General features: G+C 37.1%; 1 protein-coding gene and 1 non-coding gene across 2 annotated transcripts in view; one reads left to right on the top strand and one right to left on the bottom strand.

Annotated features, from left to right (window-relative positions):
* Positions 1-476: 476 nt before the first annotated feature.
* TRNAG-UCC (transfer RNA glycine (anticodon UCC)) lies at positions 477-549 on the top strand. The gene has a single exon. It is a non-coding gene; the product is annotated as a tRNA-Gly (tRNA).
* A 12737-nt stretch (positions 550-13286) lies between these two features.
* ZC3H6 (zinc finger CCCH-type containing 6) overlaps positions 13287-17212 on the bottom strand; it is a 53830-nt gene continuing 49904 nt past the window's right edge. Inside the window, exon 12 of the mRNA XM_060027362.1 lies at positions 13287-16527. Coding sequence (XP_059883345.1) covers positions 15062-16527 — 1466 coding nt within the window. The 3' untranslated portion in view covers positions 13287-15061. The remainder of the gene's footprint in view (positions 16528-17212) is intronic.

Raw genomic sequence — 17212 nt, 5'->3', positions numbered from 1 at the left:
CACATAAAAGGAATCATATGGTAAGGACTGTTTTGTGTCTGAATTCTTTCATTCAGCACAACCATGTGGCTTTGTGTATCAATAGTTTGTTACTTTTTATCACTGAATAGTATTTCAATTATGGATATAGCATAGTATCTTCATCCATTTGCATGCTCATAGCTATTTGGATTCTTTTCAGGTTTTGTTATTTTGGAAAAAAAATGAACGTACGAGATTTTGTGTGGACATGTATTTTTATTTCTCTTGAATAAATACCTAGGAGTGGAATTGCTGCATTGGATAGTAATTATACTCTTACTTTTATTGGAAACTATGAAATTATTTTCAAAAGTGGTTGTACCATTTTATATTCCCACCACTTGATATTGTCAGTCTTTATAAATTTAGTCATTCTCAAGGGTGTCTAACGGTATGTCACTGTGGTTTTAATTTGCATTTCCTTGTTCACTAATAATATTGAGCACCAAGGGACTTCCCTGGTGGTCCAGTGGTTAAGACTCTGCACTTCCACTGCAGGGAGCATGGGTTCGATCCCTATTCAGGGAAGTTCCAAGTGCCACATGTGGAATAAATAAATATTTATTTATTTAAATTAAAAAATAAAATAATAATAATATTGAGCACATTTTCTGGTACTTATTGGCCATTTGTATCGTTTTCTTTCATTGCCCATATTTTTTGGTTAATTTTTATTAACCAGTGAGTTATAACAAAGTTTCTTATATATCTTGTATACAAATCCTTATTGCAAGTATTTTCTCCCAGTCTGGGGCATGCCTGTCTGTGTTCATAAAGATATCTCCTGAAGAGCAGAAATTTAAAATTTTTAGTGAAATCAAATTTACCATTTTTTCTTTTATAATTCACTCTTTTTGTTTTATATCTAAGAAACCTTTGCCTATCCCAAGATTGCAAAGATTTTCTATTTTTTTCTATAAGTGTATATGTAATTTTAGCTTTTACAATTAGGTCTAAGATCCATTTCAACTTACTCTTCGTGTGTGGTGTCAGAAAAAGGTTAAGGTTTATTTATTTATTGCATATGAATATCCAGATGTTCCAGCATAACTTGCTGAAATGACTCTTCTTTCTCCATTGAATTACTTTAGCTTCTTAGTGAAAATCAGTTGGACATATATATATATATATATATATATATATATGGGTCAACTTCTAGTGTCTCTCTTCTGTTACACTGGCCTATATGTCCATCCTTAAGGCAATCTGACTCTTGATTATTGTGGATTTATAGTGGCTCTGACAATCTCTGTAGTTTAGGTGGAGTGTTTAGACCATTTACATTTAATGAAATTATTAACAAGGTTTGTTTTCCTCCTTTTTCTCCTCTTTTCCTGCCTTCTTTTGGATTACTTGAACATATTTTTATGATTCCATTTTATCTCCACATTGTTTTATAAGCTGTACTTCCCTGGTGTATTTTATGCTAATTGCTCTGGGGTTTACAATATTCATTGTTAATTTATCACAGTCTACTTTTAAATGATATTATACCACTTCATGTACTGTATATCTCTCTCTCTCAAAAAAAACAAAAACAACAACAACAAAAAAAACAACCTTCCATTTCCCTCTCCTTTCCCATGTGCCACTGTTGTAACATATATTTTATAAACACCACAATCCACAGTTATAATATTTTCTTTAAATAGTAATTTTTCTTTCAAAGTCTTTAAAAGTTAAAATTTTTAATATTTTCTTACATATCTACCATTTCTGATGCACCTCATTCCTCATTTATTCCTGCCCAAAGAACTTCCTTTAACATTTCCTATTGTACAGGTCTAATGGCAACAAATTCTCTCAGCTTTTGTTTGTGTGAAACTGTCTTAACTTTTTCCTGATTTGTGAAAGGTATTTTCACTAGTTACCTAATTCTACATTGATAGTTTCCTTTAGTACTTCAAAGATGTCTTTCCATTGTCTTATGGTTCATTTGGATTCTGAAAAGAAATTTGCAGTTATTGTTAGGCTTATTTCTCTGTACATGTCTTTTGTTTCTGTCTCTCAAGTTTCCCTTAATCACTGATTTTCAGGAATTTGATTATGTGCCTTGGAGTGTTCTTCTTTGTGTTTATCGTGCTTGAGGTTCATTGAGCTTCTTGCATCTGAACTTATAGCTTTCATCAAATTTTGAAAAGTTTCTACTATCTCTTCAAATATTTTTTTCTGCTACTCCTTCCCCCACCAATCCTCCTCCTGGGAGTCCAATTACATGTATGACAGACTTCTTGGTATTGCTCACAGGTCACTGAAACTCTTGTTCTTTTGTCGTTTTTTTAAATTTATTTTTTCTTTGTGCTCCATTTTGGATACTTCCTATTGCTACATCTTCAAGTACACTAATATTTTCTTTTGCAGTGTCTTATCTCTTTTTAATTGCATGAAGTGAATTTTTACTTCTGATGTACTTTTCAGCTCTAGAAATCTCATTATTTTCAAAATTATCTTCCATTTCTCTCCTCAATATGCTAATATTTTCCCTTAAGTATGTAAACTTATTTATAATAGCTGTTTTTATATCCCTGTCTGCTAATTTCATCATGCTATACTTTCTGGATATGTTTCTACTGACTTACTGTCTCCTAGTAAAAGACAATACTTTCCTGCTTCTTGGCATGTCTACCAATTTTTGGTTGGATGCGGGACATTGTAGATCTTACGTTGTTGAATGTATGGATTTTACTGTCTCACTTTAAAGAGTGTTGAGCTCTGTTCTGGCAGACAGTGCAATCACTTGTGGTTTAGTTTTATCCTTCTGAGCCTTATTTTTAAGCTTTGTTATATCAGACAGAGAGTAGTCTCTACCTTAGGGATAATTTAAACCTACTATTAAGCTTCAGCCTTTCTGGAGTCTCTGCTGCATACTCAAGTGATCAATGAGAACTCTCCCCTCTGACTGGAGGAAGCCTGAACAATTCCTAGCGGTGGTAAGAGTTCCTAGAACAGTATAACTCACAGCTCCCCAGCCACTCTTTATCCAACCTTGTGGAGTTTCACTCCACAAATTCACATTTCAGTGTTCAACAAAGGCTCAAGGGGACCCCTACACATATTTCTGGAATTGTTTCTGCTAGCTCTCTCCTCTCCAGAACTCTGCCACACAGCTGCCTCTGCCTCCTGCTTCCATCTTTGCCTCCATTTAGTGAGACTGCTGTGCACTGCCTGGGATCCTCCTCCCTACTCTGTGGTCCAGAAAGTAATGACAGGCAAAGAGCTGGGGTGATTGCAGGGCTTCCTTAGTTGTTTTTCTTCTCTTAAATATCAATGTCTTTCATGGACTATGGTCCAATGTCTAATAGAGTAATTTCATGTATTTTAATCCAGTTTTCTAGTTGTTTAAAGGAGGAGGATAAATCCAGTCCCTGTTACAACATTATGACCAGAGCAGAAGTCATGTTCAGTAGTTTTCACTGGAGGGATATAGCACACATGTAGGTGAAGTTGCCGCCATACAGAGACTGAACAGAGAAGGGATGCCTGGAAAAGCAAATCCTTAGGGGAATGAGGAGACAAATCAAGATTTGAAAGTGGGGAGGTAGGATGGACAATCCCTTCTCTAAAACAAAATGAAGTAAAAACTGGTAAAAACCTAGGTATGGCTGGAGATCAAAAAACAGAAGAGGGCAGGAGGAGGGGACTTAGAAGGAGTGGACAGGCAGGCCAGTCTTCCTCTTCCTCACAACCCTGCACACTGAAACTGGAACACTCAGGAACTTGTATGTTGAGGAGATAGAAAACATTCTTTTCCTTCTACATTTCTTAACATTATCATGGGACTTAGTAGCCTCCTGAGACAATTTACACTTAATTCACAGAAGAATATTAGGGTGCTTCTCTTAACTTCCTACATTTAACTCTGAACTGAGCTGGTACCTTGTCCTGATTATATGGACCTAATAGGCAACTGGCACCGATTCCAAAACTAAACACTGGGACATCTGGTATGTCAGCACAACACACACACACACACACACACACACACACACACACACACTTAAACAAAAAATGGACACAGAGACCCAGAAACATACATATTTATAATTTTGAATCTGGAACAAGAAGTTTCATTCCTCAAATTAAATGCATCATTTTACTGAGGAGACAACCCAATCCCATAGATGGGGCCTTGATAGAATACCAACTTAAGATTTCCAAACCAGTCTTAGAGCAGTTGTAACAACGAATGCAAACCTTTGTGAGGCTGTCTCACTGCTTCCTAGGTCAACTATGTCCATTTTAGTTGTACTTAAACTTGTATTCAGTTCATTAAATGAAACCACAGTTTAGCCTTATCCATAGCCTTTATTTTTCCTCTGAGACTCATTTAAATTAATTTTCTATCTAACCTATCTTACAACTATGCTTGCTTGGCCTCACCCATGACACTCTTCCTTTCTATGTATACTGAAGCCCTCTTGAACAACACGTTGCCAAATTTCAGGGTCTGCTGCCTTCCTGGAAATGGATGGCAGTAACTAAACTGCCAACACCACCTCCTGGAACATGTAATGAGATATTGTCTCAGTAAACCCTTGGGTTCTGTGTAAGAATTGGACATCTGGTGAACTCTCTCTGAGCCAGTGTTCCATGGAAATAGTGGACGAGGCCTCAGAGTAAACACTGAACTTCTGTTGCCCCGTCTGCTATCGTGAGCCTGGGGGAACTACAAACTCCAGATGCTTGATGGAAAGTAAGCTGCTCTTCAGTAAGTGTCTCTTGGGTTGCAGATTTTAGCTCACACAACTCAGATATGGAAAGGTTTTTTGTTTGCTTATTTTGTCCATAACAAAATAGACTGTCTGGCCTTTCTCCTGAGTTCACACCCAATGATCAGCAGGAGAAAATTAGGTGTCCAAGCTGGTTTAAAACTTAGTAGGATTCAGTCTCTCCTAAGATGGCATCTAGGGGTGTGTGTGTGTGTGGGGGGCGGAGCGGGGTAGGTGGGGAGGTTCGGTAGTGAGCCCTGTAGTTTGCACACACATTTTTTGGCTTGGGGGTAGGGGTAGTGAGCCCGGCAGCTTTGTGCTGATCCTGGAGTGGCCACTGGTTGAAATCCATTGCTCTGATCACTATCCACAACACCTACTGGCCTCTCATGCCGTATCTACACCTGGGTAAACTATGGCCCTTTCTTCGGCTTGGGAAGTGCTCCCAGGGAGCATAAGACAACTGCCCTCACAGCCTTTTCTTCTCCTTGGCTCCTAATGGCTTAAGCTCTTAATGACCCCTTCCCTGGCTTCTGCTGTGTGGTCACCACATCTTATCACAGAGGGCACCCATGGACACACAGGTTTGAGAGTGCCCCAGGAGAATCAGGACATCCTGAGCAAATACTTCCATGTAACCTTGGCTGCCCCACATCAGTGATGGGACCTCTGCACTACAGTCTCCTCCCAGAATCTCAGACAGAAATCAAAGCTCTCGTTACCCACAACCCCCAAGAAAACAATTCTGGACACCCATCTGATCAATCCCCTCTTCTCCTTTCCTCTTATGCTTTTTCTTAGAATTCTCCAGGGATAGAAAGAAAAAGGCTTCCTTCCTCCACCACATTTCTCTTTTGTTTGCCCCCTTTTTAAGCAAAACTCTGGTCATTGATATATTGCAGGGGTGATAAAGGAATTCAGATAATTATTTCAAACCAGGTTATGATATTGCTGCAAAATCCCATTTTTGAGTGTTAAAGCTGAATATTACCTTCATTCTCTTTGTATTCCTTGTAACAAGCCATAATGGTCTCTTCTCTTTCACTCCACTATCCCAGTTGGATGGCTGTCACAAGCCAATGAGGCAAGAGTTTGCAAACTCCAAAAGACAAAAGAGAAAGTCCGTTAATAATGTGAAAAATGACACATATTTTAATGACTGTTTCTGATGCTACTTAGGGGGAGGAGGTAGATATCAGGGATGTAGAGAGGCTTGGCTCACTTTTGGGAAATGAGCTTCTAAGGATAATTAAAAGCACTTAGGGATCCTTGAGAGACCTGCCAGGTTACATGCCTGTAAGATCAATGGAAACATGTGCTCGTCTGTGGTTATGGCTAATAAATCCTATGCTGGAATTTTGCTTTGTTTTATAGGAACACTTTGGTCTTTTCACTTCCTTGGATGCCATCAATGTGACAGTGGTGACCATATTTCACTGGTCTAATTCCAGCTTCAGCAGCTGATTGGAGATCTGAGAACAAGACCAATCTGCATTCTTTCTCACTCACTAGGTACTCCACATGCAGGAGAAGATAACTGCAAGTGTGTGAGTCTTTCCAAAGCCTTTCTAAGTTGAAATTAGTCCATTCAGTCAATAAATATTTATCGGCCATCAACAAAATGAAAAGGCAACCTGCAGAATGGGAAAAAATACTCGCAAACCATCCATCTGATAAGGGGTTAATATTTAAAATATATAAAGAACTCATGCAACTGAATAGCAAAAGAAAAAAAAACCAATTTGATTAAAATATGGGCAGAGGATCTGAACAGACATTTTTTCAAAGAAGACATACAGATGGCCAACAGGTACATGATAAGGTGCTCAATATTGCTAATCATCAGAGAAGTGCAAATCTAACCCACGAGATATCACCTCACCCCTGTCGGAATGGCTACTATCAAAAACACAAGAAATAACAAGTGTTAGTGGAAATGTGGAGAAAAAAGAATCATTGTGCACTACTGGTGGGAATGTAAATTGCTTCAACCGCTACGGAAAACAGTATGGAGGTTCTTTAAAGAATTAAAAATAGAACTACCAATGGTCCAACAATTCCACTTCTGGATATTTATCTGAAGGAAACAAACAAACAAAACTAATCTGAAAAGGTCTATGCACCTTAATGTTCACTGCAGCATTATTTGCAATAGCTGAGACATGGAAGCAACCTAAGTGTTCATCAATGGAAGAATGGATAAAGAAAATGTGGTACATATGCATAATGTGAAATATTTTTCAGCCATAAAAGAAGAAGGAAATCCTGCTATTTGTGACAACATGGATGGACTTGGAGGGCATTATGCTAAGTGAGGTAAGACAGACAGAGAAAGACAAATACTGAATGATCTCACTTATATGTGGAATTTAAAAAACAAAAACAAAAAGCCAACTCAGAGATACAGAGAACATATTAGTGGTTACCAGAGGCAGGCTGGGGCAGGGAGGGGTGGGGTGCAAAGCTGGTGAAGGAGGTCAAAAGGGACAAACTTCCAGTTATAAAATAAGTAAGTCCTGGGATGTAATATACAGCATGGTGACTACAGTTAATAACACTGTATTGCATATCTGAAAGTTGTTGAGAGTAGACAAAAAATTTGTAACTGCGGGGTGATGGATGTTAACTAGATTTATTGTGGTGATCATTTTACAATACATATATAAATTGAATCATTATGTTGTACACCTGAAACTAATAGAATGTTCCATGTCAATTATATCTCAATAAAAATATTTGTTGAGTATTTTATTGATGGGGTATCCAAGAATATATTGTAGTAGAAAAAAGTAACCAGCGTGTTCGTCACATGGTGAATATTTAATTAATCCCCAAGCACACTGCCCATCATTTATTGAGGTTTTACTGTAATTATCATAAACACTTTTGGGCTCTAAAATGTTGGGCAGACGAATGTGCCATTGTGGAGGATGAAGTTTAAGGGGCAGAGCCATGACCAATGTGAGGATATTAGAGACGGGCATGGTTTGCTTTGAAAGAATTATGTAACATTATGTCCACCATACTTTTTTTTTGTTCCTTGTCATTTTCTAAAACATATCCTTGTGCACTTGATCATTTGATATTAGCCGCAAAGCACTGTGACTTCACTCACTTTGTAGTAAGTCTGATTTAAAAAGCAGTCTATCTTACCCATCTCTGTAACTCAAAACATAATAGCAAATGCTAAGTGCTCAAACAATCTTTCTTTAATAAGTGATGAGTCCCCATTTTGTCCATGAGGAAAGTGATACTCACTGAAGTCCTAACTCGCCTCGCGTTGCACTGCTCAGGAGAGACTGCACCAGGACCAGATCACGCTAGCTCTCAAGGAAGAAGTTTCTGATAATCTGAGTTGCTCCGTAATTAAATCCAGTAATCTACTAGGTTCCCTTATTTGAGACAGGGTGCCCTTGGCCATTGAACATACTAGAACAGAAGTCAGAAAACACCTTTTAATGATACTTCCTGACCTTTGAGGGAAGCGTGACTAGCCACTTCTTTGTTGCTCCTGATCTTGGAGGGAAGAATGACCAGTTGCTCTCTGAGAGCCTTTCCTGCAATGAGATCCTATTTTGACCCTGAAGAGCTCTTGTTCTACACCAAAGCATTACATTTGCTAGCAACCTCTCAGATTCAGATCTTTTAACAGAAAATTGATTTAAGCTAATGTAAGGGGTACTCCCTTACGCAGGATAGGGCCTTAAATGCTGTTAATCTCTGTGGTTAAGTGAAGCACACTCTCTGTGCACTAAGGATAACCTGAAGGACAGTTTACTGCTGTCCCCTTCTTTCAGGAAGACCTGGAGGTGTTCCATTTACAAACTCTCATACGAGTACACGGCTCCCCAATGCCCTATCTTTAACTACTGAAGATTTATTAAAGCAAAGCAATGCACTGCCAGACAGATATTATTAGAAACATTTTTATTTAAAGTCAGACAATAGAAAGATGTCACAGAAGAAAACTACAGAAACTTGCAACAACAGAATGCAACTTGGAAAAGTTTTTAGTAAATGAGAAGGGGAAAAAAAAGATATTCCTGATGCTACCAAGGGATTTGTTAGTCCTCGTGTAGAATAATTTATCAATTCAGCCAAGTACACCCTTTGCTGGTGTCTTTTGAACAGACAGTAGGTTAATAATTTAGTTAATCTACTAAATTGGCATCTATTAAAACCCTCCAAAGTGAAACAGTCAAGGCAGCATTTCCCCACCATTTGAGATACAATGTGGGGAACTGAAATAATTAACAGTAGGAAGTTTAAAAAAACCCACTACTTCATACTGCATAGGTTTAATCTGGATTTCAGCCTACCTTACAGATGGTGCTTGTAAATCTGATAGAAAGTGGGCGACCAGGAATCTGGACACAACACCACCTCCTACCAAACACACAGACACATGACATCCTAGGACACAAGTGCCATCAATGCCCTTACCATGTGCAAGCACAGCAGCCCTAGACTAAAAGCAAAATGGCCTAGAACCCTGGCTTTATACTGAGCCCTTTCTGAATCCTTGGTGGAGGAGCACTGGGTTTACGGTAAGAAACATAAACTTTTTAAAAACTTTGGCAAGTAAGTATAGAAATGACTATTTCTTGATTGTCACTTTTAAAGGAAATTTCATTCTACTTCAGGAAAAGATATTCTCCTATCTTATGTGACTTCTCTCTCAAACATTTGGAGGGCAAATTCCTATAAAATATAGGTGGACTAAGACCTCTTATCTGCAATACTAATTATTTTTCACCTTCTCTACTTAAAAAGCACATAAAATGTATAGTCTATCACGGACCACAAACCCCAAGATCTTGCTTGTAATGGAAGTTTGGGAAGAACATGACTAATTTTCAAAAATTGGGTCTGTGTGTATTTAACTCCTTTACAATAACCTATATATCACATCACTGACAAAATAATATTATCTAACACAAATTTCGCCATTCCTCTCAACCTTTAAAACCTCACAGAGGTATTAAAATCAGTAGAGTAATGAGCCAAGGAGCGTGGAGCCGGAGATTTTCTTCTAAAATGCCATAACAAGCTATATATTAACTTTTTTCTCATAAATTCTAAGTTTAAAAAAACAAGAGATCCAATGATAAACCAAGCTACAAGATATTGTTCCAAGAACTCATAGTTGTTGGAAAAAACGGATTTCCTTTATGCTCACAACTGTAGCACATGACTGTTCTGTTCTAAAGGGTAAGGAAGGGTGTTTAAGGACAAGACACAAGACCCAGATTTAGAGTCCAATTCATGACCTGAAAGGGTAAGTTAATGGTCTTAGGATAAAATGCGATTGGATATTCACTAGGTTAGGCATATCTTCATAATTTTGGTTGAATTTTGAGGAGAATAGGAGGGGGAAATTAGAGAAATATATTTTAACATAAAAACATAAGACTCTAGCATGGAGTTCTTTCAGATTACAGAAAGAACCCTTCATAGATCTATGGGGATAAATTACTGATCTATTCAAACTTCCACAATGAAGTAGTAAAATTATCTTGTAAGTCTGGAGGACTCATAGAATTACGAACTATTGTAGAAACATATAACTCCTAAGTAAAGCTGCCATAACCCTACTTTCACATTGTTTGGGTGGGAGGTGGGGAGGGGAGACAAAAAAAGAGAAGGTTGGTGCCCTGTGTCCACTGAAGGAGGTATAATTTATTATTGTACTCTTTCTAATACGATCATGGAATGGCTCTGTCGCATCTACTCTAACAGATGACAGCACCTGCAAAATCTAAACTTGGATGGACGTTGGGAACAAAGCACCCACGGTGTGCGTAGCACTAGGCTTGCTGCAATGGGAAAACAGAGAAGCAAGGAGACACATATGGGTTCTGCCTCCAAAAGCATAAAATACAGTTTAAAATGTGCTTTTTATTTCTTATTTTAAAATAAGAAATTCTAAATGTTATGTTGACATTAACTTAAAGTCCTTTCTTAGGTATGTGTCCTTTCCAAGAAAGGCAGGTTAATTTGGACTTTGTTACAACTGGCAGACGCTGCTAATAAATAACATACTCGAAAACATAACGCCAGCAATAACAGCGATTGGTAGCTACTGGCGCTGGTTCTGCAAATCACGTAAGCTACTTCGGGAAGAGACATTACATAAACACCAAGTCCTAACACATAAGTGAGAAAAACAGCTTTAAACACTCAGACCCTGTTTGGTTACATTTTGTCAAAGCTTTAATTTCCTAAACTCAGCCTTATTTAAACTAATTAAGTTTACTAATGACCACTAAATTTTGAACATAACAGCATCAAGTGCTGCCAAACCATTTCTGAAAAGATAATTACAACCCTTCATTCTAGAAATTCACAGAAAGCCCAATATTGAAGGTTGCAGGCACCCTATCAGTGGACTGCTTGACTGCAGACCACCTCGCCGAGGTACAGCCTTTAGCACAGACAACCCCTCTGAGGTGTAGCCCTCAGCCCAGAAGGGTGAGCTCAGGGAGAACATCTCCACCGTAAGACTCTGTCCTGTGCAAATGGAAATACATTGACAAGCCCTCACATCTAGATCCGTAGGAACTTCCAACGTCAAGATGCCATTAACCAAAGGAAAATGTACCTTTATCAATATCAAGCAAATGGTTACTAAGAAAGACCTCAATGTCACATGCTTGCAGAAATATATATTAAGAGGTGGGAGTAAACATCCCTAGTGTTTCTAAAAGCCAACAGCCCTTATACTGACTGAGTTGGCCACTTCGCCCACAACACACGTGCTATGATTCAAGCAAATACGTCATACGACACTGACTATCAGAGGATTTTCACCCTCCATCAATATCCAACTTGCATAAAATGGGCAGAGCGGTCAGATCTTGAATAGACACTACAAGTCCATAGAGCTCTAAAATAGGAAAGTCCTGTGTTTTACTGATACACAAAATGTTTAAGGAAATTGCCAACTTGATGGGTTAATATTCTCTGAAACAACTTCTCAGGCAATTCTACTGTGTCTCAAATGTGTATCGTCTGAAACTTCATAGAACTGGTGCATCACACAAACCATATCATGTTATTTCGGAATCTGTACAACTTAATGCAAACCCAGTGGGAACGTAATGATTACGTTTGTGAAAGTCATAAAGCAATTTTATATTTACAAATACTTAAAAATGATAATTACTTCACTCCTTACATCAAATCTGTAAACAGTCAAAATTATACCCATTTCACAGAAAACGAACTAGACATTAAGATAAAACACCTATAAATCAATTCAGAACAAGAATATGAATTCATTGTCATAAACCTCTAGCCCTCATAAGTTCTCCTTTCCTCCCTCTCTCTCTTCTAATTAATTCAGCAAGTAGCTTATACGAACACTCATACAGGATTTTTTTTTACTAATCAACTATTCTTCTACTCTTAAAGTAAGTACGACTAGCAAGGAAAACTACTAAACTCCTAAGGCAAGTTAAAAGACAAACAAACCTAAGCAAACATCATTTCATAATTAGGCTACTTTGGTTGCAACCTAATTCTGGGGTTTAGTGCATATGGCTGGGTAACACAGAGGGTCTGTACAGCAACAGACCTAACTGCTGAGGCAGAGTTTGAAATCACTCCAACATTTGGTTCATTTTCAAGATTCAGAATGAGGTCCTAACTAGGAAACCTCCAGAGATAGGAGTTGGGAGCAAACTAAACAAGACATGGGAAAGTAGCTGCTCAATCTAAATTATGATCATCTGGATATCCCAACTCAACACCCTGATATATCCCACTCTATTCAACATCAAAGGGAACAGGTATAAAACTCTCACAAACCAGTATGAATAGTTAAGTTACATCTCAACCAATGAGTCTAGCAGACTCTTTAAAGACAGTTATTTCTGTTATCTGTAAATGTTTGGCTTCTAAGAATAGGGACATAATGTACTTTTCAGTGTAATAGTGTAAATCAAATTAGATGGATTCTAAAAACACCAATTCACCTTACAAGGAGCTTATTAATTAGAGAGAATGGCTACTTATTAAATTTTGGTAAAAAAATGGGAAAAAAGGATATTAAGATAATCCAGGTTGATAGGATATAATAGAATATTCCCTAAAGTTATCTCAATTAAAAAGCATTACAAATAAAAAATCATTATTTTAAACATAAATAAAACATTTTCATAAAAAATATATTGTTAAATTTGAAGGTAAGTTCAAACTTTCTTGTAAAATAGCCTCCAGGCCACTAGCCGATGTAATAGGGGCTCAAGAATACTAAGTAAATGAACTTACTTAGTAAGTAAGTATTAATGGTTTTTAAATCTTACTTTTAAATTAATCTTTTAATATCTCTCTTAGTAAAAAGGATCTTCTGTTAAGAATCTGGAAAAAAATTTGGATTCCATTTTGATCTTTAACATCCAAATTATCTTTTTTTGTGTGATATTTTAAATGTAAACAGCATCACTTAACAATAATTACAAAATCATGAATTAAAGATTTGCTAAAATTTTCAATTTAATTACTAAAATTCAGCAATTTTACTGATTTTATCCTGATAAAGGAATATTATTCTTAGGAATATAAATGTGTCTATATTTTTTTTTGTCAGTTTTATCCATTTTATTGACTTTTCAATTAACAATAAAGTTCGTTTGGATAGTAAGTCAAAAAATTCTTTCTATCATGGCTTTAAACTGCATTTTTTAACCCCAAAACATTATCCAGAACCACTTTAGGCTACAAGGTAACCAAAGTATAAATAGTAGGAACTCACATTCCCTTGAACAACTGTCCTTCCACTTAGAACACAATGAACTTCTTAGGTAGGCAGGCAGAATTCTTGTTCACTTAACTGCAACCCCATTTAAGCACGGAATCAGGGCAAAAAAAGTAAAAAGTGAGGAAGGGAATAGAAAGGATATACATTAGTATTAAACCATATGCTATCTGAGTGTTAGGTTCCCACATAAATATTTTACTGTATATTTTAAAAATCACTTCTCAAGGACTGATTTCCTCTACTTCCATTATTTTTATAATGAAATACTCCTTTTCAAGTTACTTATTAGAGTTGTTACTAGCAAATACTGTCACATACCTCTAGTTCAAGATATTAATATATACACTTAGCCTGAAACTAAGTGTACTACTTAGTTTTAGTTATCAATAATATATGTATAAAACAGGTAGGGTTGCCATTATTTATATACTGCAATAAATATACAAGAATGAGTACAAATTATTTTTCATAAAAATACAACCTCTAATCAATTCAGGAGGTTTCCAAACTATGACGACATTGAATACATTAAAACACCAGGCAGTCTCCTCTGTTATAGAATGCCAGTCAGGTGAGATCTGAAAGAGATTCTTTATTGGTAGCCATATACAGTTGACTATACCATCTCTGTGTTTTCTCGCTATTTAAGAAAAAATATAGAACCTGGACATTTAAAACATTATCAATGAAATAATCACCACAGACTCACTGGATCTTTTAAAATTTTGTTAAAAATTGCCAAAGTCATGATGAATACAATTATTGCAGCTACATCATTTGAAAAAGTAATATAAATTATGCTGCTAAAGACAAAAAACATCGAAACGCATAAACATCATAATGTAACACAGCAGTAACTCATAACTATTAATATGAAAAATTAAAAAGTTATGTTAGAGAACTCGGGAATTTTTCATTTTAGCAAAACATTCTATTTATATATCTCCAACTTCTATGATACAGTATACCATAAAATACTTTTAAAAGGTACAACATTCAAATGCTTCATTTACACAAATAATATTGCCAGTACTAATAAAAGTGATGCCCTTAAACATGAACTGCTCTGCTAATTATGATTTTAAAAATGTTTTACTTCATTTTACATTTTAGCTAGCAGTCAGCATTACATATTAATCAGTTCTGTGTTGACAAATAGGATCCTAGTCAAAATACTGTTTCTGAAAAGTAATGTACATTATATTGCTTGAAACTAATAACCATATAAAAGTGGTAATCATTTATCTAAACACTGATTATGAAAGACAACTGGCATATATTCAGGCAGAGTGTTGAGTTCATGATGGTTTATTTACAATAAAAGTACTTTTACTGAAGCTAACGTGATATATAGGTTTCTATGTCAATTACTACAGTCTCTTAAAATTATAAAAATATTATATAAAATACCACAGGCTTTAGAGGATATAACTTCATGTGGTTCTGATACTAGCAGCTGAAAAGTGTTTATAATTTAAAAATAAATAAACTATAGAGGTAAACCAGTTACAAAACAGCAGGGGACTGCAATAGTCACAAGAGTGAAAAGAACTGCTTAATTACACAATAGCTAACAAAACGGTGAAGCAGTTGGATCAAAAGTTTTAAAAACCTCTTTCAGAGATTTGTCATCTGTTGCTCTACGAGGGTCATCATCTGGGGTGGGGCTCACCTGACCCGGCTGCTTTGACTGTCTTGGATCGCTGTACTGGGGTCTAATTAAGCCTGTTAATGCCTGAATCGGAAGACTGTGCACTGCTGGGACCTGAACGGTACCGGAACTCCCAAGAATATCTGCCTCTGGGTCAGCTGGCCCATCAACAGGGACGTCCACGTTTGGAGCGATTTTCTGTGGTAGGACTGCTTCTCCAGTAGGAGGCTCGTTTTTATCACTACTTTTTAAACCACTTTTTTTCTGGCTCTCTGCATTTTCTGTTGCTGGCTCTGATGTAGATGATGAACTATGCTCCCTAGGGTCATACAAACTAATAGCACTAAGGACTGAACCTGGAGTTCCCAGGGGAAGGCCAGCTGAAGATGAGAGTTTAGGGGCATATGGCGGCAAAGCCCCAGGACCAGAATTGCTAGATACTGCCCCTAAGGGCTGTGATGAACCAGAGTTTGATCTGGCTACATGAGGGGCACCCTTTGATGTATGTGAATCCTTCATAACTGCTTGATGAGACTCTGTACTATGCAGTCTGTGAAGTCTAGGATCAAAACTTTTTTGCAGCCTAGGGTCTCCTAACTTACTTCCTGAACTATGTGCGTCTCCAAATTGTTCTAGGTAGCCTTCTCTGTTTGCTGGGTTAATTTTGGCCTTGCCTGCTAGTTTTGCATCAGTGGGCACTGTGCTTTGACGAAGATCACTTTTTGTATTCCACAACCTACTGAGCCTCTGATCAGCTATAAGAGGGGGCAGAGGTAAATTGATTGAAGATACTGGGTCAGGTTTAGGTAAAGGGACTGGAAGTAAGTCTTCTGGAGCCCACACGATGTGTTTTGCAAAGTTGGGTTTGGTTAGGGTAATATCCATTTTAATGTGACTAAACTGTCTCAGTTGTGACCTTGGATCCTGGAGCATTATACCAGGGGAAGAATCCAAAGGTATTAAGAAAGCTTTTTCTCTCAGTTCTCTTTCTGTATCTTCATCGTCATCGTCTCCTCTTTTGTGTTTGACATTAGGGCCAGCATTTCCATGATGTAAATCAAACTTTGCTCCACCAACAGAAGAACCTATGTGACCACTTCCATTCCCTCTTAATTTCCTGGGATCCCACGCAAGTCTAAGATCCAGTGGGGTAGACTCAGAAGATTTTCTAACGTCTTGCCTTGAGATAGTCCTAAGTCTAGGGTCAACCACTTGGCTTCCTTTATTTTTCTCTTTAGCAAGTCTTGGATCAGTAGGAGTGCTGAGTTCTGTGGAAGGTTGTTGACTCCTTAAAGTTTCTGTTTGTTTCTGCAATGTTTTCAGTATTGACTTGACACTGCTTCCTTCTTCCTCTTCACTACTGGAATACCAGTTAACAGTATCATCTAAATGCAGACAAAAACTATGGTAAAGAATGAAGCATTCATATTTGGCCTTAATTAAGATGAAAAAAAACACATATACTATTTCTGAATAAGTGTAGTCTAACTTCAAGAAAACGCATCATAGAAATGACAGAGTTTCAACACTGGAACAAGATAAGATGTGGTATAACAATCAACAATTCAGTCACTATACTTTATAAAGAAAGAAGTATGATATTAGAACATGTGTAATGTCCTACTAGTCAGAGAACAGTCTGAACCTTTAATTCCAACTGATCAAAGGGAGCTCAGAAATGTGTGGTAAGACAGAGCTGGGGGAGAAGGGAAAACACTCTTGAAAAGGAATACCAAAATGTTTTGGCTCTCTTTAATTCATAGCTCTGGATTTAACTTCATAGCTTAATCCCTTAAACTTCATAGCTCTGGATTTATCAGGATAACAAGGGAGAGCTATAAAAAAAAATACCTGGAAAGAAAACAAAACACTAACAATTATGGTTAAGGAAGCAAAGGGAACCGAGCAAGTGTGGGCTCAGGTGGGGACTTTTCACTCATACTATATTTTTAGATGTTTGACCTGTGTGAATATATTAATTATTCAAACATTAAATTAAAAACAACAAAGAAGCCTAAAATTTATATACTTTAACTTTACGAGAACACTTTGGGCCTTACTCTTAAAGCC

This window comes from Delphinus delphis, chromosome 12 (assembly GCF_949987515.2).
Source record: "Delphinus delphis chromosome 12, mDelDel1.2, whole genome shotgun sequence".
Classification (NCBI taxonomy): domain Eukaryota; kingdom Metazoa; phylum Chordata; class Mammalia; order Artiodactyla; family Delphinidae; genus Delphinus; species Delphinus delphis.
This window is presented reverse-complemented; position numbering and strand designations above follow the sequence as displayed.